The 23,668-nt window shown below is 33.4% G+C and overlaps 4 protein-coding genes across 4 annotated transcripts; 3 read left to right on the forward strand and 1 right to left on the reverse strand.

Annotated features, from left to right (window-relative positions):
• LOC18609682 lies at positions 550–4,002 on the forward strand. The gene is made up of 8 exons (XM_018114985.1): positions 550–855; positions 952–1,522; positions 1,897–2,158; positions 2,306–2,500; positions 2,586–2,687; positions 2,964–3,042; positions 3,178–3,529; positions 3,701–4,002. The coding sequence occupies exons 1-8, from the start codon at positions 550–552 to the stop codon at positions 4,000–4,002; spliced, it is 2,169 nt and encodes a 722-aa protein (XP_017970474.1).
• On the forward strand, positions 11,783–16,388 carry LOC18609681 (signal recognition particle subunit SRP72). Its single transcript, XM_018116223.1, has 6 exons — positions 11,783–12,090; positions 12,179–12,315; positions 13,037–13,389; positions 14,431–14,527; positions 14,639–14,920; positions 15,079–16,388. Exons 1-6 carry the CDS (start codon positions 11,949–11,951, stop codon positions 16,078–16,080), a joined length of 2,013 nt encoding a protein of 670 aa, XP_017971712.1. The 5' UTR covers positions 11,783–11,948; the 3' UTR covers positions 16,081–16,388.
• LOC18609684 (F-box protein SKIP14) lies at positions 18,098–22,184 on the forward strand. Its single transcript, XM_007044919.2, has 2 exons — positions 18,098–19,923; positions 20,751–22,184. The coding sequence occupies exons 1-2, from the start codon at positions 18,988–18,990 to the stop codon at positions 21,303–21,305; spliced, it is 1,491 nt and encodes a 496-aa protein (XP_007044981.2). The 5' UTR covers positions 18,098–18,987; the 3' UTR covers positions 21,306–22,184.
• LOC108660754 lies at positions 22,842–23,519 on the reverse strand. Its single transcript, XM_018115117.1, has one exon. The coding sequence runs from the start codon at positions 23,422–23,424 to the stop codon at positions 23,239–23,241; it is 186 nt and encodes a 61-aa protein (XP_017970606.1). The 5' UTR covers positions 23,425–23,519; the 3' UTR covers positions 22,842–23,238.

The raw sequence follows: 23,668 nt of genomic DNA on the forward strand, positions 1-23,668 counted from the left end.
TTCATGTATGCAATAATTTATACTATAAAGGCTACTTTGCATCTTACAATGTAATTTTGAATATATACATATATATATAAATATAATACATATTGGAATGTATGGTTTAACAAATTGTTTTGTTTCCATCAATACAAATTAGTCTTGATAATGATATTCTATGATACTTAGGATTATAAAATGTCGGAAGATCGCTCTTGGATATACTGTTGATTACAAAATGGATTCATTACAGCTGAATTTGTAAATAGAGTTACTAAATTTATTAATTTCGCATGTTCGAAGACTACATTTATGTGGAAGAATAAAATTAGATACCCTTGCACATGATGTAGTAACAACAAGTTCTTAGATAAAGATAGAGTCACAGAACACATCCTAAACCGTGGTTTTACTAGGGCTTACATAATTTAGAGTTTACATGGGGAAGATCATGTTGGACAATCATCAAGAAGTAGATCTAGAGTTGAACTATCCCTTAGATTTGAGGGAGATGCTGCTTTTCGAGAACCTACATATGAAGATGAAATAGAAAATCCATATACTAGAATGGTTAGGGATGCCATGCGTCCCGAAGTTGCTTTCAACCATGGTTTTGAAAATGAGTTGAGCTTTGTGGAAAAAGATCCTAATCCAAATGTGTCTTCCTTTTACTCTTTGTTAAGCAATGCAGAGGAACCTTTGTGTGTAGGTTGCACTAAGCACACAACACTTTCAACTGTGTCCCAACTTTTAAATGTTAAGGCGGAGTACAATTTGAGTGAATCATGTTTTGATCTACTGTTGAAGATAATAAAGAATATGTTGCCATCTGATGAGAATTTACCTATCGACTTTTATAGGATGAAGAAGAAGGTAGCAAAGCTTGGTTTGGGATATATCAAAATTGATGCTTGCAAAAACAATTGCATGTTATTTTATGAGCGATTTGCTACATTTGAGCATTGTTAGGTATGTGGACATCCTCGGTATAAACAAAGGAATTCAAGTGTAAGAAGGCAGAAGAAAATTCCTTACAAGATTTTACGTTACTTGCCACTTATACCGAGGCTTCAAAGGCTTTATATGTCATGTAAAACTGCTGAACATATGACATGTCATGCGCAACACCACCGTGATGATGGACTCCTTAGACACCCTGTTGATGGTGAGGCTTGGCAACACTTTAACTGTACACATGAATTCTTTGCAATGGAACCTCGAAATGTAAGACTCGGGTTATGTGCTGACGGTTTCAACCCTTTTGGATCGACGGCCAAGCCTTATTCTATTTGGCCAGTAATGCTTTGTGTGTATAATTTACCCCCATGGATACGTATGAAACAACGATACATATTTCTTAACATGGTTATTCCGGGTAAAAAAAGTCCAAGTCAAAATATAGATGTTTTCTTGAGGCCTTTGATTAAAGAGTTGACTTTATTATGGAGACAAGGTGTTGTGACCTATGATGCATATAGGAAACAAAATTTTCATATGAGGGCAGCATTATTGTGGACAATTAATGATTTTTCTGCTTATGGTATGTTGTCAGGGTGGAGTACACATGGACGATTATCATGTCCATATTGCATGGAACATTCTAAATCTTTCATATTGAAACATGGTAGGAAACCTTGTTTCTTTGATTTTCATCGGCAATATTTGCCAGCTAATCATCCTTTTAGGAGGCAGAGAGACAAATTTATTAAAAAAAGAGTTGAACATGACTTACCATTTCCTCGATTATCAGGTGAAGAAAATTGACACGTTTGAATTCGCTTCATCATCTCCCATTTGGAACAAAATGTGGTGAGTGAAAGAGTTCGGGATATGGTGTTTGTCATAATTGGGTGAAGAAGAGTATATTTTGGTCTCTACCTTATTGGCATATGCTTCTTATTCGTCACAATTTAGATGTTATGCATATTGGACGTAATTTTTTTGAGAATATACTCAACACAATGATCGATGTTAAAGGAAGGACAAAGGACAACATAAAGGCACGACAAGATTTGAAGGTGTATTGCAAGCGGCCAAAATTGGAATTGGTGGAAAATAATAGAAAACTGTACAAGCCCAAGGCTGTGTACACATTAAATAAGGAGGAAATAAGAAATGTCTGTGCTTGGGTTAAACAATTGAGATTACCAAATGGTTTTGCATCAAACATTTCTCGGTGTGTTAATGAGATTGATGAAAAATTTTATGGGATGAAAAGTCATGATTGTCATGTTTTTATGCAACGATTGCTCCCAATTGTATTATGTGATATGCTGCCTCAAACAATTTGGGATGCAATTACTGAGATATCTCAATTTTTTAGGGATTTGTGCGTAACTGAAATATGTATTGATCATATGGAAACGTTGCAAGGAAAAATATGTGAAACTATATGCAAACTAGAGAAGATATTTCCTCCGGGTTTCTTTGACTTGATGGAGCATTTGTCGATTCATTTACCTTACGAGGTCAAGGTTGGTGGACCCGTCCAGTATCGATGGATGCATCCATTTGAGAGGTAAAATAATTGTTATTTGTTTTCATATATTTATTTTGAAGAGTTAAAAGTACATCGTAAGATTGATGAATATTGTGGTTGTTAGGTTTTTGCAACAGTTGAAGAAGAAAGTAAAAAATCGTGCCTTTGTTGAAGGATCTATATATGAGGCTTATGTTATCGAGGAAGTTTCCTCATTCTGCTCATGGTATTTTGAACCTGCTGTGCGAACAAGAGTAAATCGAGTGCCACGTAATGATGATGGGGGAGAGGTGGACTCTATAGGTCGTCTTTCAATTTTCACTCACCCGGGGCGAGCTTTTGGTTCATGTGATAAATGTTGATTTTTAGATGAGGATGAGTTTTATGTTGCTGAGTTATATGTTTTAATGAATTGTGAAGAGATGCTACCATATATAAAGTAAGTACCATTACTTTTTTAACTTGTTAATACCCTATAATAAGATTGAAGTTAATCATGTAGTCATGGATATTATGATAGGATATTTGATGAAATTGTGAAGGGAGATGTTGTGGAAATTTCGAAAGAGGAATTGGAGAAAGTACGTGATGCGAGATTCGTTAAATGGTTTAAAAATTATGTAAGTCTCCTTAACATAGAAGTGAACTTTTTATTAATCATTTTCTTTTTTATTATGTAATTTATTATTTTATTCTCTTGTATCTCATGTTTGTAGGTTGCAAAGCATAATGAGGAAATAGACCAACATATAATTGAAATCTCTTATGGTCCCAGACGTATGATAACATGTTACAGTGGATATTTTGTAAATGGTTTCAAGTTTCACACCTTAGATTACGGCCAAAATCGTAAGATAATGAATAGTGGGGTTTGCATAAAAGGGAGTTTTTACAATGATCATGAGCGTGACTTTTATGGCATCTTAGTGGATATAATCAAGTTAGAGTATTTTGGTGTAGGGAATAGAGTTGTTCTATTCAAGTGTCATTGGTTTGATACTGAAAAAGGAATAAAGGTAGATCGACTGCATGGTCTTGTTGATGTCAATTACAACTCAATACTGGCAAGTAATGAACCATTTGTTTTAGTTGCCCAAGCTCACCAAGTTTATTATAGTAGTTATCCATCAAGAAGAAGAGATCGACGTGATTAGTGGGCAGTATTTAAAACAAAAGCTAAGAGTAGATTTCAAATTCCTATTAGTGGTGATAGAGAAAATGAAAGTGATTTGAATGAAGGAGTATACCAAGAAGATGTGTCTAATTCAATTACTAGTACTCAATCAGAGGAAGTTGATTTAACAGAGTTAGTGAGTGGTGATTATGAAGAGGTTAATCTATCGATTGAGGATGAAGAAGATGATATCGATAAAGATGAAGATGAAGAATACGACATGGAAGGAGAAGATAATGAAAATGATGATGAAGATGAAGATGAATATGACTATGAAGAAGAAGATGAAGATAAAGATGAAGATGAAGATCATGTGGAGCACGACGATTGTGAAACTTATAATGATGATAGTGATAATAATGCATAACATGAGTTTGATTATTAAGGAAGTGAATGATGATTGTAGGCACGTATGATATTGGTTTAATATTTTCTTTTTACAGTATTGTTGAACTTAAATTTTATAATATTAAAGTATTTTGACATGATGTAAAATTAGAACGTTTGAGTTAAAATCAAGATTTAAATGTTGAAATTAGTTAATATATAATTGCTACTTTGCTTCTAATAATTAAGAATTATATGTGTCATTGCTATGAATTGATGTTTTTTATTCTGTTATAATAATAATAATCATATTGATAATAATTGCTAATGGGATTTTAACAACACAATATTGCAGGAACGATGGTTAAAGGGAAGCAATCAAAATCGAGACCTAGGTCTTCATATGCAACAGGGAGTATGGCTGTGCTTACAAGTTCCCAAGTGTGTGATGATATATCCATTCCACAACAGGTGCAATAGGAGAATATTGATGCGCCATTTGAGACACAGTCTTTGTACGATGTATTTGCAGAGCAAGTAGAAAATGAGACATCTACACATGATATTACAAGATCCCTATCTATGGATTTAGGTGGAAATGCAAATAAGGAATCGTCAAGATCAAGAGGTAGAGGACCCAATGTAGGACTATAGACTCCTGTAGATCCATCGGACAGACTGCGTATAACTCTTATTGGGGATAGGTATGTTATCTTGTTAAACTTGTTATATTTTTCAACTCAATTTATAATTTTTTTAATTTTAATATATACAATTATTTGAAATATTTTACAAGCACTTTTTTCGAGAGAGGGGTCACATCTACAATAACAAGGATCATCAAAAATCATTTTCATGATCCATGGTCGACATGGAGGAAAGTCCTTAATGATATCAAAGAGTTAATGTTTAGAAAATTTCAGGTATTATGTTTGTTTTATATTTATTAAGCGTACACTTTTCCATTAATTTGTATAACTTTGTTAACTTATTGTATTACATTATGTTGTAGGAAAAGTGTGTTTGGTCTGCAAATAAAGATGTTTTAGTTCGACGCATATGGAAAAAAATTTGTTCCGATCGATTAAGAGACATGTTTTCAGAAGAAAGGCATAAAGCAATGACTGAAGCCAAAACTAACAACATTACAGAATGCAGAGGCATGTCGAGGGATGGATCACAAATGAAATATGGGACACCCTGATCGATACAGTATGGGGTACAGAAGAGTGGCAAAACAAATTACGAAAAGCAAGGCAAAATCGTTTAACGCCAAAAGAAGGAAGCATTCCAAAGCACACTAGCGGTTCAATTCCATTTGTGGTTCATGCAAAAGGGATGGTATGAATTAATGTTACTCAGAATTAATATGTATGTTTTCCCATGAATTTCATTTAAATTGTTCACCCAAAGTTGGATTTTGGTTTTGCTATACATGTTATATATATCAGGATATATATATATATATATATATATATATATATATATTGACTAAATATAATTGTTAATAAATTCAGGCAATTGAGCTGAAACGAGATGTTACTTTCTTGGAAGTTTTCAACCATACTCATAAGCGCTTAGGGGATCATGGTGATTTTATTGATAACAAGTCCAAGTCTACGAGTGTAAGTAAAAATTCATTAATTTTGACTATTTCTTCTAAGTTGATGTTCTACTTCAATATTAATCATTAATGATGGTTTTTATGCAGGAAATGTATAATTTTGTACTATCGCAGAAGTATGGCGATGAGTCATCTTCTTAGCCGGAATTCGATCCACATGCTTGGACTGAAGCAATTGGAGGGAAGGAGACTACATGTACTCACGTGTATGGGTTTGGCACTCGTGTCCCTGCGACAACTTTACTCACTAGAACACAATCCAATGTACCAACATCTGAGTCTGCGTGTGGCCCTATCAACTCAAACTTTAACAGTCTCGCAAATGCATTGGAAGAAAAAGTTAAAAATCTTGCACAAAATTTGAATAAGATACGTGAGGAAATACGTGAAGAAATGAGAAATGTGATGGCAGAAGGCATGAGTGAATTTATGGCACGTATGGAAACCATGTTCATGAGTAATGCGCGTTCAACCCTTGGCGATGCGGGATCTTCAAGACTTGACAAGTAAGAAAAAAAATTCCCTCACATGATGTATAATTTTCAGAGCAAACACTTGGATACTTTTTAAGGATGTTATGTTTAATATTCATATGTATCAAATTATATTATATATTGTGTGTTAAGGATAATTTCTAATTAGATGTTAGGACTTGAATCTTAATTTTGTAATGTGTTTTTCTTTTATATATTTTAGAGTTGAATGCGGAATTAAATTTAGTATCGGAAACAAATATGGTAATTTTTTCTGAAAATTTATTATAAAAATAATAGGTCAAAATATTACCAACGAAAAATTCCGTTGTTAATAGTTTTCCAACGGAAATTTCCGTTGGAAATGCCAACCGAATTTTCCGTTGGAAATCTATTTCCAACGGAATTTCTTAAAAAAAGGGACAAAAATTTAAATTTCTAACGGATTTTCAACGGAAAGTATTACTCACAAGGCTTATACCGACGGAATTTCCAACGGACTTTTTCATTGGATATAAACATTTTCAACGAAAAAAAGACTATTTTCAACGAAAATTTTCGTTGAAAACCGCACACATGAATTTTTGTAGTGTTTCTGATTACAAGAAATACTAAAAAGTACATAAAAACAACCACTAAAAAATAAAAATATCCAATTAAAGAAAATTGGATATTAAAATAGTAAATTAGACACGCAGTTACTATCCAAATTTTGCAAACCACAAATCCATGCATCATGTCACTGTCCAAAAAATAAATCCAATTAATGCTGTCCATTTAACTACTTGAACCCTTTCAAACATTTGTTGTCCAAATGGATTCACAGTAATAGAATCTCTTTTTTGCTATCTATATGTTTTTTCCATGACCAATTGGTTACTCAAGTATCAATAATTCTTGCATGGTTGGGATTCTAAAACTATGACAGTGGGGATCATGAAGCATGAGCTTGTTGACATGCTTAAAAAGAGTAGCACACTAGGAAGATATTGGCATGTTTCCATTGCCTGTCAAAGAAAATAGAGGTTACAGCAGTTCACGTTTGTGTTTAGTAGTTGAAACCCTCAGTAATCTACTTTTGAGTTTTGACTCTCAAGTCTCAAGAATTGTCTATGAAAAAGAAGATGATGACATGTCTGATCTGGCAATACTTTTGGGCCATGAAAAATAATCCGTTGTTAATCTACTTTTGTGCATTGTCATGAACAAGAGCCCTGAATGTCTCTGTTTCGCCTATTTCAGATTTTGAGTGTAAGAAAAACCAATCAAATATGTACTTTTTTTACAGAATAAATAATGTCTTCGACCATAAAAGAAAGGAAAAAGCTACTGAACTCTTTCTTCATTAATCCAAGCCGAACTCATCAAGAACTTTAGCAAGTAGTAAGCGAAAATAAATCCACCAGTTGAAATTAAATCTGCTCAAACAGATCTAGATCTAACAACAACAAATAAGGAAAAAATAAAGAGAGAAAGAGTAAGAACCAGGGGGAGAGAGAGAACAAGAAGAAAAAAAACCTTAAGCTCTACAATTGTAAGATCGGAACCAGTGAAGAGTTTAGAGAGTTACTAGAAGAAAGAAGAACAAAGTAGAGAACTTTGGTCTTTTTAGTAGCGAAATGAAGTTTCAGCTGTGGCAGCAAGGGGCAAGGGGCAAGTGGCAAGGAAGTTGTAGAAATGAAATTTGGTAAAGTGAACCTCATGAGTTAGGGTTAGGGATTAGTATTGATTTAAAGTTTAATTTCATTTTACATAAATTAAATAAAGTTTAAATTTTTTTATTTTATTAACAAATGAGTAATTCTTAATAATAATAAACTTTAATATATTTATATTATATTATATGTAATATATTTATATTAAAGTTTATTATATAAACTATAAACATTATAAAAATAAATAATATCTTTAGATATTCATAATATATTTGACATTAATGTATAATATAATATATTTAATATTATTAAATTATAAACAAAACTGATATTATTTTAGTCCTTATATAATAATTAATTAATTATTAACTAAATTAATTATTTTGTAAAATATTAACTACTTATACATCAATAAGTAGAAGTAATATATTAATTTTATATAGTGGAAAGGAATTAGAGCAAAAGGATATAAACCTAACATGTATGTCAATCTGAGAAAGCATTAATAGTTGAAATGTCGAATAATTTATTAAATTAAAATTAAAATTTATTTAAACTTTCAAGTTAAGTAGGTTTCAATTTATGATTTACAAAGGATTGAAAATTTTCTTTGATAAAATGAGAAATTACTAAATAAAATTACTGTTCCAGAAGCTCCCTTGACACGTTGTTTTACTAATATTAATAAGAAAATGAGAAAACAAATGTTTATATTCATTTTATTAAACTTATTTTAAATTACAAATACTTTCACAGTAAACATCTATAAATATTATAAAAATATAAAAATTTTCATATTCATTCTTTATTCATTGTAAACTAAAAAATTAGAATATGGAAAAACTAATATTTATTGTGTTAGATATTTCGCCATGGCCCATGGTTGCTTATAAGAATATATATATATATATTTGCACCAAAATTTATGCTTGCTTAACATTGTTAATTAGCAGTAGTTAGATAATTATGACCATATTCAAAATTCCAACAGAGATATACATAGCATATTAATATGTAAGTCATGTTTAATATCATATATTAATATTAACATATAATTTATATCACTTTAAATATATAATTACATGGAATTTTATAGTAATTAATACAAGTTTACATATATATATATTATCAATTTTAAATACTTATAAAGACTCAAGTATATATTATACACAAAAAATAAAACATAATATTTTTATTTTATCCAAACGAAAGTATTTAATTTTTTGTTTAATTATATAAATAACATTGAAAATAACCTTTGTGATAGATTTTTAGTGACAAATTTGTAACGACCAATTTTATTTTTAATTTAGCAAAGCACCTCTTTTTCTCTCCAAATTATGTCATAAATCCGTCATTATTTTTGTCACAAAAATATAATATTAAATTAAACTAATCCATGTGACAAATTATTTTGTCATAATAATTTGTAACTATATTTACATTGGTCACATGTTATTTACTCAGATTGCACGAATTAAATTTTTGTCACAATTCTATCGCTAATTTTGTCACTAAACAAGGAATTTTAATATTGTAACAGTTTCTGTCACAGGATTTAGTCACTAATTTTTGGCACCAAGATAAAATTTCGCTCCCCAATTAATTGTAATGGATTTAGTGACAAATTTAAAATACCGTCACAATTTTGTCAGAAACTCTCACTAAATCTGTTACAAATTCTCAAAAACAAATTGTCAATATTTCTATTACAAAGTTATCACAATTCTATCACTATAAGTCATTATTTGCAACAGAAATATAGTGACAGAAAATTTTCCATCGCAGTTGTCTGATTTTCTGATAGATATTACATACATATATATATATATATATATATATATATATATATATATATATTCCATAGCTATAATTCTAATTTGTATGCACACATAAAATAAACTAATATATTTTAAATATATTATATTAATAAGATTATTATATATCTATCTTCTTAATTTATATTAACTAATATTACTGTGTACATAAAGCATTATTACTTTTTGTTTAATTTATTATTAGATCTTATCATCTATTTTTATAAAATTAAAAAAATTATTATATTCTTTTTATATACTCTTTAATTTAATAAAATTAATGAATTTAGAACTATTAATTTGTAATTTATGATCCAATAAAGTTTTCAAAAATATAAAGAAATAAGTAAAGGAAAACATATTTAAATTTTTAATATTATAAACATCAGTATGTATATATTTGCTTTTATTAATATATTTTTTTTATAAAAGATTAATAAAATTTATAAAATTCTTAATATATTTTATATAAAAAAATTTAAAAATAGTATTATCGACAGAATTTTTCAACAGAATATTCGTTGATAATAGCTTTTTCCAATGAAAAATTCCATTAGAAACTTTAACAGGCTTTAAATTTTTTGGCGCTTTAAACTTTCTGATGGATTTCGAACGAATAATTTTTCATAGGAAAATTCCAACGGAAACCTATTGGAAATTCTGTTGAAAAATTTGAAAAGAGTAATTTTTTTTTGCGCCAAAAAAATCTTCGATGGATTTCCAACGAAAAATTTTGTTGGAATTTTTCCATTGAAAATCTATTGGTAATCCGTCGAAAAAAGTCAAAATAAATTTTCATTGAAAATCTGTTGGAAAAAATCTGGTTTTTTGTAGTGTATTCAACCTTTAGCAAAATTACCTTTTATTTAAATTTATTTAAAGTTTCTTATAAAATGATTTTATTTAAGTTCAAATGCCACAATCAAATTCTGCTAAATTTAAATTTAAATTACTAATTCGAATGTACCAAAAATTTGTAAATACAAAATAAAATAATATAAATATTTACAATTATATTTAACTTTATCAACCATAAATGTAGTCTTTAATCCAGAAAATTTTAATCTAAAAAATATAACATGAAAATTAAACAAAATAAAAACATAAAAAATAAATAAAAAATTGAAGGGATGGAATGGCTCAAATTCTATGGATAAAATAAGAAGTTTGTCATGTCCAAATTAAGCAAGTTAAAATGAAGAATTATTTTTATAATCATCGTTAACTTCATATCTCCCTACTTCATTTTAAAAAAAAAAAACTAAATCAACTTATTATGTTAATTTAAGTTTAGCTCTAGTTAAAAATTAAGTCAAATAAATTTCAAATTTTTATACTATTCTAAATAAAAGAAAAAAAAGAATTTATTTAGTTTTTTTAAATTATTTTATTCCAACATTATGCAAGTTATTAATCTAAATTTAGCTTTAGGTATGAATTTTTTTAAATTTTTTTTTATAGAAGGAGAATTCGAACTTAATTTTTGCAAAGAAGATAAATTAATGTCTCTATTATAGAATCAAATAATCAAGTAAGAAAATATTTATATATATTTTTTTAACACCATAAATATTTTACATTTAAATGCTTGGCTTATTAATAAGTATATCTATCATTTACTTAAATATTTATATTTTTTAAAATATTTTTTAATTTAATCTCTCAATATCTCAATTTTGTTTAATTTAATCCATATATTATATATTTTTATTCAATTTAATTCCTATGACCTAGTACAATATTTTTGAAAAATTTTTATCTTCCACATGGTACTTACACGTCAGCTTGTCAATGCTATATAATCATATTAGTATCACGTGGTACTACAATATCATCACGTTAGTACCATGTGGCATACCACATCATTATGACATTGCCACGCCATCAAAATATATCACGTTAGCATTGACGTCATCTTTTAATTGTAAAATTAAATATCATTATGAAAAAAAAGATTAAATTGAAATAATTTTTAAAATTAAGGGATTGAATTGTTTTGATTTTGAGTATATAGCTCAAATTAAATAAAATACATTAATATAAAAACTTAGTAGGTATTTTGATCTAAAAAAATATTATCTACATAGGCAGGTGTCGACTTAGCTTTCTAAGATGCGGCCCCGCACACGGATAACTCTGCAATTCCCATGATATGGGCATGATCGTGCGGTTGCTCCAGGCCCATATAGTTCACAACAGGTTGAGTCCCTCTTAGGCTGTGCATCTCACGGGGCTCGAGGCCCATTTGAAAGGAGAATACGCCACCAAGGAGCAAAAACAAGTGAAAACCGAAGAGCTGGAAAGACCGTCAAAACCCTCAAAAATCTCAGTTTATCATTTTCTTTGATCCGTTTGGGAACCCAGAAAAAAAAAAGAAAGAAAGAAAGAAAATCTGATTTCTCCGTTCGAGGAAAACCATGGCTCCGAAGCCCAAAGAGAAGCCAAAAGCGGCTCCATCGCCGTCGCAGCCTCCTCCCCCAATCGAAGATCTCTTCACTTCTCTCAACAGACACATCCAACGATCAGAATTCACACAAGCGGTCAAAGTTGCAAATCAAGGTCCGTTTTATCCATAATTTTATGCGTTTTCAAAATTAATCACATCTGAGTAATTGAAATTTATTATTATATTTTTAAATTTACGCAGTTCTGTCAGTTGCGCCGGGAGATGAGGACGCCATTCGGTGCAAAGTTGTGGCGTTGATAAAAGGCGACAACATTGAGGAGGCTCTCTCAGCAATTCAGTCTGCTCAGAAGGTTTCTTTCGATTTCAGTTTCTACAAGGTCTGTCAATTCCTGCAGTTCAATTTTCCTTGTGTTGTTTTCCTGTTCTTAGTTTCAATATTGTGCGATTAGTGAGTGGCTCGCTTTCACTGCATTGCGTAAATTAATCGGATTAGTTTACTTGAATGCCGCTACCGATTCAAACTTATTAAGCTACAGTCTGATTGTTGCTTGTGTTACTCGCATTTGGATACAGAAGCAAATGATAGTCTTTAATAATAAAAAACGAAATAGAAAAATATAGGATTTTAATTTTATACGAAACAGTTATGTATTAATGTGTATCACTTTTTAGTTCTATGCACATTTTTAATCATAATTAGCAAATCATGAGAAAGCAAATCTTAAATAGTAAAAAACAAGTAGTAAAAACAACAACCATACGGAGATTAAGTTAATTGTATTTGCTTTGGTTGATGTATTATTCAGTAGAATGATTTGGGAAGACAAGTCATCATGATTGGTAGTTTGAGTTCTTGATTATTTATCTTATTCTTCCATTGCCTCTTTTTTCTTCTTTTTGATGGTTTACACGTAGTGTGTACAAGTATACAACTTGACCTGTTTTTTCATGTTTCACTCTTGCACCTCATGTTTGCTTTTCTGATATTTAATATTATTTGATCAATAATTTATCACCATATCCTGGCTGCATAAGTATCACAAAATTTATTTGCTTATTTGTATTGATGTTCTTTTTTATATTGGTATCTCTAAATAGGCATATTGCCTATACAGACAAAACAAGTTGGATGAAGCTTTGGTATTTTTGGAGAAACAAGATAAGACTCATTCGAGTATGTTGTTAGAAGCTCAGATTCTATATCGTTTAGGAAAAATGGATGCTTGTGTTGATATCTGTCGGAATCTTCAAAGAGCAAAGATTGATTCCTTGGAAATAAATTTGCTTGCTGGTTTGATTTCGGCTGGGAGAGTTTCTGAAGTTCAGGGAACTTTGGACACACTTAAGGTTAAGGCAACTAGCAGCTTTGAGTTGGCATATAATATTGCTTGTTCTTTAATTGAAGGAAATAAGCACAAGGATGCGGAGCAACTCTTGCTCACTGCACGAAGGTATTGCAGTAATTTTTGTTTGGATGTTCATTGTGATGAAAAGATTTTCTTGTTACTCAGTAGTTGTTGATGGAATGGTTAATGTTTAATGTTATTAGTAGATCCGAGGATTGCTTATGTTTTGGGCTAGTATCATGTTGTAATAGTGTCACTCAGTAGTTGTTGATGGAATGGTTAATGTTTAATGTTATTAGTAGATCCGAGGATTGCTTATGTTTTGGGCTAGTATCATGTTGTAATAGTGTCTTCAGAGAAAGCGAGAAAAGTATCAAGCATATGTTGGTGGGCCTTCTGTATCTAGGAATTTTACCATTATAGTTTAAACATGCTAGCTGCCTGCATTTGTGTTTTGATTGGTTTTTGGATAATTTCACTTATTTTTCAATATAGGTTTTTTTGGCCAATCCTATGCATTTCTATCTGGCATAATTTTAAAACAGGCACCGCTTTCTTTTCTTGAAGCATTAAATAAAATGCCTGAGAAAATTTATGTCAAAAGAAGTGTAGATATTAAATCAGCTTTCAGATGATTATGTTCAATCAATCCCTTTTCAGATGGAGAGAGAGGTAATGTTCAAAAGTGAAGTTGAAAGTTGAACTCATATCATAAGAAGAGTATTGAGCAAAAAAAACTATCATAATCAAAGTTGTGTTAGTTTCATCTTAGAGTCAACTTTCCAGTCTAGTGCACTGGATTTTGAGAGAATTGATATTTTTAGTATGATTGTGGAGGTTTGTTCTCGTAGGCACCGATATTTATTTTCTAGTGAAGGCTTTGTATAGCTTCTAATTTTAACGTGCTAATCAAGAATTTCTTCAAGTTACATATTTTTCAAATTGTTTTTGATCTTGCCAGTCTGTCTATATTTGTGTTTTGGGCAATTAATTATTTTTATTTTGATATAAGATATTCTGTTGCTTAGCTTATGCACTGGGGTAATTAGATGTATCCAGATAGTTGAGTATTATAAATTTACTGACATCAAATGCTGAAATGCATGCTTTTTCTTTGTTTCATCTGTTTTTTTTTTTTTTTGTCAGAATTGGTCAGGAAACACTTACAGAAGAGAACCTTGCTGATGATGATATAGAGATTGAACTAGCTCCTATAGCTGTCCAATTAGCTTATGTCCAGCAGGTAAAACAACAACATTCTGCAAGCATTTTCCTCATATTCTCCCCTTCCTTTCTCTCTTTTCTGTGAAGAGAGGTAACACAACCACTAATGTGAATCAGCTTGCTTTATCAGCTTCTTGGTCACACACAAGAGGCTGTTGGAGCTTATACAGACATTGTAAACCGAAATTTGGCAGATGAGCCATCTCTTGCAGTGGCAGTGAACAACCTTATTGCAATGAAAGGTCCCAAAGACATATCTGATAGCTTAAGGAAACTTGATTGGCTTAAAGAGAAAGACTCACAGAAGTTTCAGCTTGCGCATGCAATTGACTTGAAGCTTTCACCAAAACAAAAGGAGACAATTTATGCGAATCGGGTTCTTCTACTTATTCATGCAAATAAGATGGATCAGGTTTTTCAATTTTGGGATTCTGCATTTCTCACTTTTGATCTGCATTGTTTTTCAGCCCTCTTTTTTTTTTTTAAATTTCAAAAAAAAAAACAAAGACTGCCAGCTAATGAATTTTCCTGTTCTCCCTATTTCTTCTATTTGTTGTTGAAATTCTACAGGCTCGGGAACTTGTTGCTTTTTTGCCACAGCTGTTTCCTGACAGTGTGATGCCAGTACTGCTTCAAGCTGCTGTCTTGGTGAGAGAAAACAAGGCAGGGAAAGCAGAAGAAATGTTGGGTCAGTTTGCTGAGAAATTCCCTGAAAAATCAAAGATTATTTTCTTAGCAAGGGCACAAGTTGCTGCTGCTGCTGGCCATCATCAAATTGCAGCTGAATCCCTTGCTAAGGTACCTGATATCCAGCACATGCCTGCCACTGTTGCCACTCTTGTTGCTCTCAAAGAACGTGCTGGAGATATAAATGGTGCTGCTGCTGTACTTGACTCTGCAATCAAATGGTGGAAATCTGCCATGACTGAGGACAACCAGCTCAGTGTTATAATGCAAGAGGCTGCTTCCTTCAAGCTCAGGCATGGCAAGGAAGAGGATGCCGCCCTTCTGTATGAGGAGCTTGTGAAAAGTCATGGAAGCATAGAGGCATTAGTTGGGCTAATAACTACTGTTGCTCATGTGAATGTTGACAAGGCCGAAGCTTATGAGAAGCAACTGAAGCCATTACCAGGTTTAAATGGGGTTGACGTCGATGGTTTGGAGAGAACTTCTGGGGCAAAACATGTTGAAGATGCTCCACATGGTGGGCTTGCTGAAGCTCAAGAGGATGGTAAGATTAAGGAGAAATCAAAGAAAAAGAGAAAGAGAAAGCCAAGGTATCCGAAAGGGTTTGACCCGGCAAATCCAGGTCCTCCACCAGATCCAGAAAGATGGCTCCCAAAGAGAGAAAGGTCAAGTTACAGGCCCAAGAGAAAGGATAAGAGGGCAGCTCAGGTGAGAGGTTCTCAGGGTGCAGTAGTTAGAGAAAAGAGCGAAGCTAGTGCCTCAGCTACCAATTCTAATAGTTCTAACTTGAAATCAAACCAAGCTACTAGTTCGAAAGGAGTTTCACAGAATGCCGAGCCTTCCCGACCTCAATCTAAGTCATCAAGAAAGAAGTCAAGAAACTAATTAGGATAAAACAACATTTTTGGGGTCAGAAATTTTCAAATTGTTTCAAATTTAATATTATGTGGTCTTCATGGATCTCTGATAGTTGAACTAATTGGTGATGTTGGCTTCATGTAGAACCTATCAAACCTTGAGAAGGTTTTGGAGGGAGAGTTAGTTCTTTCATAATTTCATTGGATTTTGTTATGTTTTATTGTGCCTTTGTCACCAGTCATTTATGTGATGGTGAGCTATGACCTCATTTTCTCAAAAAGCTTTGGAGACAGTTAACAAGATTATTGTTTCTATGCAAAATAAGGTTGAGGCAACTGATGTATTGTCAGCACGTAATGCTGGAGTTGGATGGAGGTAAGGTTCACACATTATTGTTTAGATCAGTGTCTTTGCCTCTCAGGGTGCGGGATGCATGGATCGATCTTGCACTTTCCAATTTTTCTAGTTGTCTGGCTTCCTTGACAAGTCACCCAAACGTTGAGTTTGGATTAGCTTCCCCAAAGCCGAAGCTACTATATTTGTATAGGCCTCTGGTAACTTTGTCGGTGACCTTCTCTGAGAAGGAATCAGGTACTTTGGCTTGGGGAAGAGGGAAAAGTGATGGGGGACTACTCCTGCGGTCGGGTGAAGGAGCTTGGTCTGGACAATCTCAATGATGTTCTAAGCTTTGGCTTCAAGAATTTCTTTGAGATTTCCTTGGACAGGAGGTTTATTCATGGCTGCAAGTTACGGGGGATTCTCCTATTCCAACGTTGGAAATCAATAAGCCAAGGTGGGTTTTTCTTGATCTTGACCCATTTTCATATTCTAAATTTTTCCTACCTTAAAACCGTGACGGCCACGCACTTCCTCACCAAGGATATGATAATTTGACTTTTGCCAATGATAGTGTTATTTTATTTCACGTCATAAATACTTAGCTCCCGCACTTTTCTTGTCATGATTCTAGTCGCCTTGTTTTCAAAAACTCGGTTTAATATCTTAGAATCAAGATTTTATTATTGACAATATATACATATATATATATATATTTTATTGACTTTAAAATGTTGAGATATATTTAAAAACTCTTTGAGAATTTGATTAATAACTTAATATTAAACAATATGAAGAATGGAAAAGGTTTGACCACGTAAAGTGAAAACAAGAACAATAGTTAGGAAAGAAACGATCATTACTAGTTTATTACTATTTTTGAATGAGAAAATTTTGATGTTTTAGGATAAAAAACAGAAAAAAAAAAAATCCCAACTCATTTTGATTTTGAGTTGAGAGAGTTCCCCATAACGCAAGTGGTGACCCAAATACAAGTAAGCAAAATTTTCCATAATTTTAATATAATAATAATAATTTGTTTATTTATACTTATATTTAAAATTAATTGTTGAGTTTGATCCCATAAATTAAGTGATCTCAACCTAATTAATAAAATTATATAAAAGTCGAATAAATAATTATTCAATTTTTAAATGTATTATTTTTAATTATTTAACCAGCATAAAAATTTTACCAAACGAAAGATCCGAAAGGAAACCTTGTGTCCTTGTCCCTGTGGAAAGAAGGGGTTCGGATCCCAATCCCAAACAACAATAAAGTCCAAATCCACGCGGCTGGTAGTGGGTCCGGGTGCGGAGATCCCAAATCCAATCACTGACCCGTCAGTCATACAAACTTCGAAGACACGTAGCCCTCTCCACCAATCACAGCCCATCTTATCGACAAGCTTTCTTCTCGACCGCCCGATTAAAATCCAACGCTCAGAAAACGCTCATCCACTTTTATCGAAATAGTACTTGTAGTACTCTAAGGAAATCGAGAGAGAGCGAGCGAGATTAGGGAGGTAAGGCAAAGAGCGTGACATGAGGATTCCCTCTCCCACACCCGCCACAACTCGCTGCGAAGAAGCAGCAGTAAATAAATAAAATTTTCTCAAATTTTTTTACCGCATCTGACACGTGTCCATTTACCGTTTCATCAACTCTTCTAATATAGGACCGATTTCACCGTCACCCGTTTCCGCCCTCTTCTCCCAACAAAAACATTTCTCTTTTTCTGTCTCTTTTCATTTCTATTTTCTCTCTCGCGTTTTCTCGCTCTCGACAGGAAAATAATAATAAAAAAAAAAACAAGAAGGCCTCTTCCTTCTTGTCTGTATCGGATCGAGTTTCCCAGTCTCCCAACCACCACCAAACCGAGAAAAAGGAAAAAAAAGTTGCCAATTTTGGCCCTGAACTCGAAGAGGTTTTTATTTCGAAGCCAAGAGGGAATTTTGCTATAATCTCTGTCGATTGCGTTTCGCGGGAGTGGAATTAGGAGTTTCTTTTTTGGTGGTAATCTTAATCTTAATGTGGATTTGATTATCGCTCAATCCAGGTTTTCTTCTTTGATCTATCCTTTTCTTTGACCTATTTGATTCGTCGCAAACCCTAGTCTTGGTTAGGTTAGTTTTGAGGGATTTAAAACTTCAAAAAAAAAAAATAAAAAAGTGAGATTAGGAAATTTAATTGATTCTTTTTTGTGTATACGGAGATTAGATTACGGCCGTTTTGGTTTTTCGTTCTATCCTTTCTGGGATTGTAGTTGATGTTTAGGTATCTTAGTACAAGGAAAACTCTGTGAAATTTTTGGTGCGTTGTTTTAGTTTGCCATCAAAATCGAGGGTTTTGTCTTGTTAGATTAGATCCTCCTCAAAAATTTCCCTTTTTCTTATGCCCTTTTTTTAATTTTTTTTCTTTTTAGTTCTTGTTTATCTCCTAACCCTCCAAAAGAACCAAAAAAAGAAAAAAAGGAAAAAAATTAGGAAGAAGAGAAATTTTTGGGGTTTGCATATAAAAAAGATCTTTAGGGGTTCTGGTTAAAATTATTACATATATTGAGGATAGAAAGATTGGAGAATTTGTTGTATATAGAACAATGGCGTTGAATTTTTCCCATCGGCCGATCTTTCCTGCTCATTTGACTGAAGATAATCTGGTTTCTCCTATGAGGATTGCAAATGGGTACCTTGTTGAAGGTATTCCAGAGAAGAATGGAGATGGGTTTTCGAAATCATGGCATTTGAACTGTGAGGTGGAAGATTGCTTTGATTATGGAAGGGATAGGAGTGGTGAACGATGTGGTTCTCAGGAGTCTGTTTCTAATGACATTCTTGATCTTTTGCCATCGGATCCTTTTGGAATGGATATCACCACTACTTTCACTGCGATTACTGGTTGGCTGGAGGATTTGGAAGTTGATTATGGCCGTTATGTGAGAGATGAGGTGGGGACTGGTGATGGGAGTTATCAGTTGTTTGCAGGGTTGAATTTTATTTGGAACAACGCCATGAGGTTCCAAACATTCCCTGGAAGCATGGGGTTTGAATGTAAAGGTAGTGTTTCTGGTGGATTTGGTGGGTGTTCTCAGGTGAAGGAAGGAGAGCATGTGCCTGGTTGTGCTGGTCTTGGATCAGCTTGTAATGTAGAGGACATTTTTGCTTTTGGGAATGAAGATTTGGTTTCTGTTGATCAGGAAAATGAAGAGTTTCAAGATTGCGAGGTTTGTTCTGATGGAGATGAAGGAGCTCCTCATGAAGCTTTGATTTTGGCCCTTGGTTATCTGGGTGTACGGGATCTTTTTGCTGTTGAAAAGGTCTGCACATCTCTCCGATATACAGTTCAGAATGATCCCCTTTTATGGAGGAGTATTCACATAGATCAGCCACTGAATGAGAAGATTACCGATGATGTTCTTTTGCAAATAACTAGTAGGGCTCAAGGTAGCTTGCAATGCTTGAGCCTGGTAGATTGCCAAAGGATTACTGATGAGGGCCTAAAGCTTGTGGTTGAAAATAATCCAAAACTAATAAAGGTTAGTTTGTTGCTTTGAAACATTGATTTGCATGTGGATTTCTGAATCTTGGGTTTTATTGTTTCCGTGTTACAAGTGTATTTGCTCATGCACTTATGATTGCATATATAGTAATTATATAAGCTTGAATATAAGACTGAAGATGCTTTCATGATGTTATGTGAATTAATCTTTTTATGTGTCGGCAGAGTGATGTTGCTATCTACTTTCTGATCTTTGTTTTGTTGTACCAACGCTGATTGTGAATATATTAAACCGAGAAATAGTTTCTTCCTTTATAGACGCATGTGAGAAAGGTACTATGTGGTAGTTTGCCTGTGTGTTTTCTACTTGAGCAACATACATGTGTAGGTCCACTGCAGTTATTTGTGGTGCTTCTGCTGTTGCATAAACCAACATCAATATGATCAAACTGAACTTGTCAAAGTTAATGTCAAGGTTGTTGGATTAAAGCTTTTTAGCTTCTATTTGGCTAACGTAGTCTAACTATAAGTTAACATCAGAGATGTGCATTTCAATGCAACGATATATTTAGGAAATTTATGTTGATGGTCGTTTTAATGCACGGAAAACCTAAGGTTTGGAAGAAACAAACAGATATTTTGGCTGGTGTTGTGCGAGTTTAAGCTTTTGAAGCATTTTTAAAACCTAATTGGGAAAATTTCATGATTGACTCTGTTTACTATGGGCGTATAATTTTTAAGTATAGTTGCTGTAAGTATGAAATATTTTGGTTTAGTTTAATATATTTGTTGACATTTTTATATTTAGATTATACGTCTTTCTTTTCTACTGTAAGCTGCTAAATATTTTCTTCTTCATTGTAGCTGAGTGTACCTGGATGTACAAGACTAAGTATTGAAGGTATTTTGAATACCCTGAAGGCTTTGAAGTCTATGGGCACACAAGGGGTGAAGCATTTGAGGATTGCTGGGCTCTATGGGGTGACACCGAAGCATTTTGAGGAGCTGAAGTTCCTGTTGGGCATGGACAGCCAGATTCAGCAGATTGTGCACAAGCCGCATCATTATAACAGAGGAAATTTCTATCTCTCTTGTGATGATGATCGTGCCATTGATATTGAAATGTGCCCAAGATGCCATAACATGAGGCTTGTTTATGATTGTCCTGCGGAGGGTTGTCAGCAGAAAGAGCATGCTGCTCAGTTATGCAGGGCATGCACTCTTTGCATAGCACGGTGTGTTCAGTGTGGTCGGTGCATTAATGACAGTGAGTATGAGGAAACCTTTTGTCTGGAGTTGCTTTGTTCGGATTGTTGGAAGCTACAACTGGTGAAGTGCCAGGAGAAGCAGAATGGGATGATTGGCCCATCAAACTTACCTGCTCTCCAACAGACTGGCAACCTTAATCTCCATGGCTAGACTGAATTGTTTACACATTTTCTGGTTTCTAATCGTGGTTAAGATGTTGCGTTTGTGATAATTCAAGGCAGCCAGGCAGCAATGCAAAGATTATGGTACTGTTTTATCTTTGTTATTGCCTTTTTAATCTGCTAGCAGTTTAAATTTGGGTGAGCCATATGGTCCTCTTGAGCCAAGGTTTGGTGATTTTTGGAGAAAAGGGGGAAAAGAAGATAAAAATCTTGTGCTGCATGTGTTGTCCAAGACGAATAATCTTTTTTGGTGGTTTCTATAGTTGGGCATTGTCACTTGGTTGACATATTTGTGTTCGCTTGTGGATGGTCAATGCTGAAGTTGGGCGTGACATGACCTTGTGTAATTATGCGCTGTCAAGAGTAGGGTGGAAAGTGTGAGTCGTTAACTTGAACAGGCTTCCCAAGCAAACAGTAATCTTTTTGTTTTGTAGATTGAGAAATTCTTTTGGCCTTTCTGTTGCCGGAGGAATTTGCTTTGATCAAGCATGTTGCAAGGCAGGCCATGCTTCAAGGATTATCTCACGTGGTTCTCAGTGGAGTCTGTTTGCAGCACTTTCCGCTCTGAGTTGGGAAGCTGTGTGCGATATTTGTTCCCTGGATTCTGGCTTGTTTCCATAATAATTGGAATTTATCTTTATATTCCACCATGTGATTGGAATTAAGAACAATACAATGGTACTTATTTCGTCCTTGGTTATGAGGAAGACATATTCTATTGTTTGATGTAAAATTTAGACGTTTGCTTCCCCTAAACATGTCGGAGTGTATTGGGCATCACAGGATAGTGTGCTGCCCAAAATGTAAGATGTGAAGTGGAATGGTGTAAAATAAAGTTTTACTTAAGCATCTATTGGGTTTTCTACAACTAAATTATTTGGAGGAAATCTAGTGTAAATTCAATTAGGATAGGGTTCTCTTCAATGCTAGTTAGTTCAAATTATTTGTTTGAGTTTTGTAAGTATAGGGGAGAGAAGTCAAAGCTGTGAATTTGTATGATTTCCAGAATCATGCAAATATTGAGATTGTTAGTAAGTCCCAGTGTAGATAGGTTGCAGTGTTTTGTGAGGCAATATTTGCAGACAGACAGCTTTCCTCTGGAGATGCTTCTCCTACCTGGAAAGGTGATTCTTATCTAGTCTCCATATAGCCTAATAACCCAAATCTTATCAACAATTCTAATCTCTTCGGCTTGCTCGTTTTGCATTTGATATGGGATTTAAATGTGGTTTATTTGTTTCTTTCTACAATATAAAATTTGTGCAACTTCAAACATATGCCATAACTCCATTTGTTTTGAATAACTTTCAAATTGTAAAGGCCAGCATAATACTATAGCCGGCTTTGGTTTATTCGCAATCCTATTCCCTTTTCATAAATCTCCTTTCAGTCTAGAAGAATTCAACTTTATTTCCCAAGTCCGCATGTAACAGCAAAACCCTTACTAATGTACATTGATTCTCTCTCGATGACATGTCCAAAACCCAGAGATTTACCCGTAAAAATAAAGCAAGCCAAGACAGGGTCAATCAACACATAGATGCACGTCCCTCTGGGAGCATCAGCTTAATTATGAGCAGATACAACATAACACACATAACCAACAAATAAATGCTTATACCTGAAAAAGAGAGAGAGAGAGAGAGAGATGCGCTCAGTATCATCATCTCCTTTTTGATTTAACATTCCACAAAAGTAATGAAACATATGGAATCAAATGAAAGATGAAAAGAAGGAAACTAGTAAAGAAGATGTTATCGTTTTTCTTTTCTTTTTGAATCAAGAGGGGTTGGGGTTGTAGAAATTAGATAAATTCCATCATTGAATCAAGAGGGGAGGTGGTAAGAGCTGTAACAAAAAGACAATAAGAATGAGGTCGAGGTTGGAGGATCCATGGAGGAGCACAGCAGATGATCGGCTTCTTATTTGCCGTCATCTTTTTGCTGAGATTTCTTACGTAGTTCTTTCATCCATTTGAAACTTAATATTGACTTGCTAAACTTGCTCTTGCTGGAACCTTCATTCTTCTTCTTCTTGTCGGATGCTCGTGGTGAAGGGTCAGGATTGTTGTAGTCCCATTGATCAGCCCAGGATAACCCAGAATCCATTTCTCCTTTCTTTCTCTTACCTCTTCCGTATTAATTGCTTAAATGCTTTTAGATCAGCAATGTTGATAATTTACCCTTTTGTTTGACTGGAGGAGACAGGAAGCATAGGCAAGTTTGGCCAAAGTTAGTTATTTTTCGGTGTGCAGCATTAGAAATTTCTCTTTTAACGGCCATTTTGCTTATTTTAGCCAGAAGTTTGATGCTCTTGTTTCTCTTTCATTTGACTGGAGGCTCACATTGCTTT

Source organism: Theobroma cacao, chromosome 2 (genome assembly GCF_000208745.1).
Source record: "Theobroma cacao cultivar B97-61/B2 chromosome 2, Criollo_cocoa_genome_V2, whole genome shotgun sequence".
NCBI classification, from domain to species: Eukaryota; Viridiplantae; Streptophyta; class Magnoliopsida; order Malvales; family Malvaceae; genus Theobroma; species Theobroma cacao.

Coding starts and splice junctions, on each gene's coding strand:
- LOC18609681 (XM_018116223.1), top strand. CDS start 11,949: ATGGCTCCGAAGCCCAAAGAGAAGCCAAAAGCGGCTCCATCGCCGTCG. Junction 12,091..12,178: donor GGTCAAAGTTGCAAATCAAG/GTCCGTTTTATC, acceptor AAATTTACGCAG/TTCTGTCAGTTGCGCCGGGA. Junction 14,528..14,638: donor AATTAGCTTATGTCCAGCAG/GTAAAACAACAA, acceptor TTGCTTTATCAG/CTTCTTGGTCACACACAAGA.
- LOC18609682 (XM_018114985.1), top strand. CDS start 550: ATGGTTAGGGATGCCATGCGTCCCGAAGTTGCTTTCAACCATGGTTTT. Junction 856..951: donor TTTATAGGATGAAGAAGAAG/GTAGCAAAGCTT, acceptor GAGCATTGTTAG/GTATGTGGACATCCTCGGTA. Junction 2,159..2,305: donor TTTGCATCAAACATTTCTCG/GTGTGTTAATGA, acceptor TCAATTTTTTAG/GGATTTGTGCGTAACTGAAA.
- LOC18609684 (XM_007044919.2), top strand. CDS start 18,988: ATGGCGTTGAATTTTTCCCATCGGCCGATCTTTCCTGCTCATTTGACT. Junction 19,924..20,750: donor ATAATCCAAAACTAATAAAG/GTTAGTTTGTTG, acceptor TCTTCATTGTAG/CTGAGTGTACCTGGATGTAC.
- LOC108660754 (XM_018115117.1), bottom strand. CDS start 23,424: ATGGATTCTGGGTTATCCTGGGCTGATCAATGGGACTACAACAATCCT.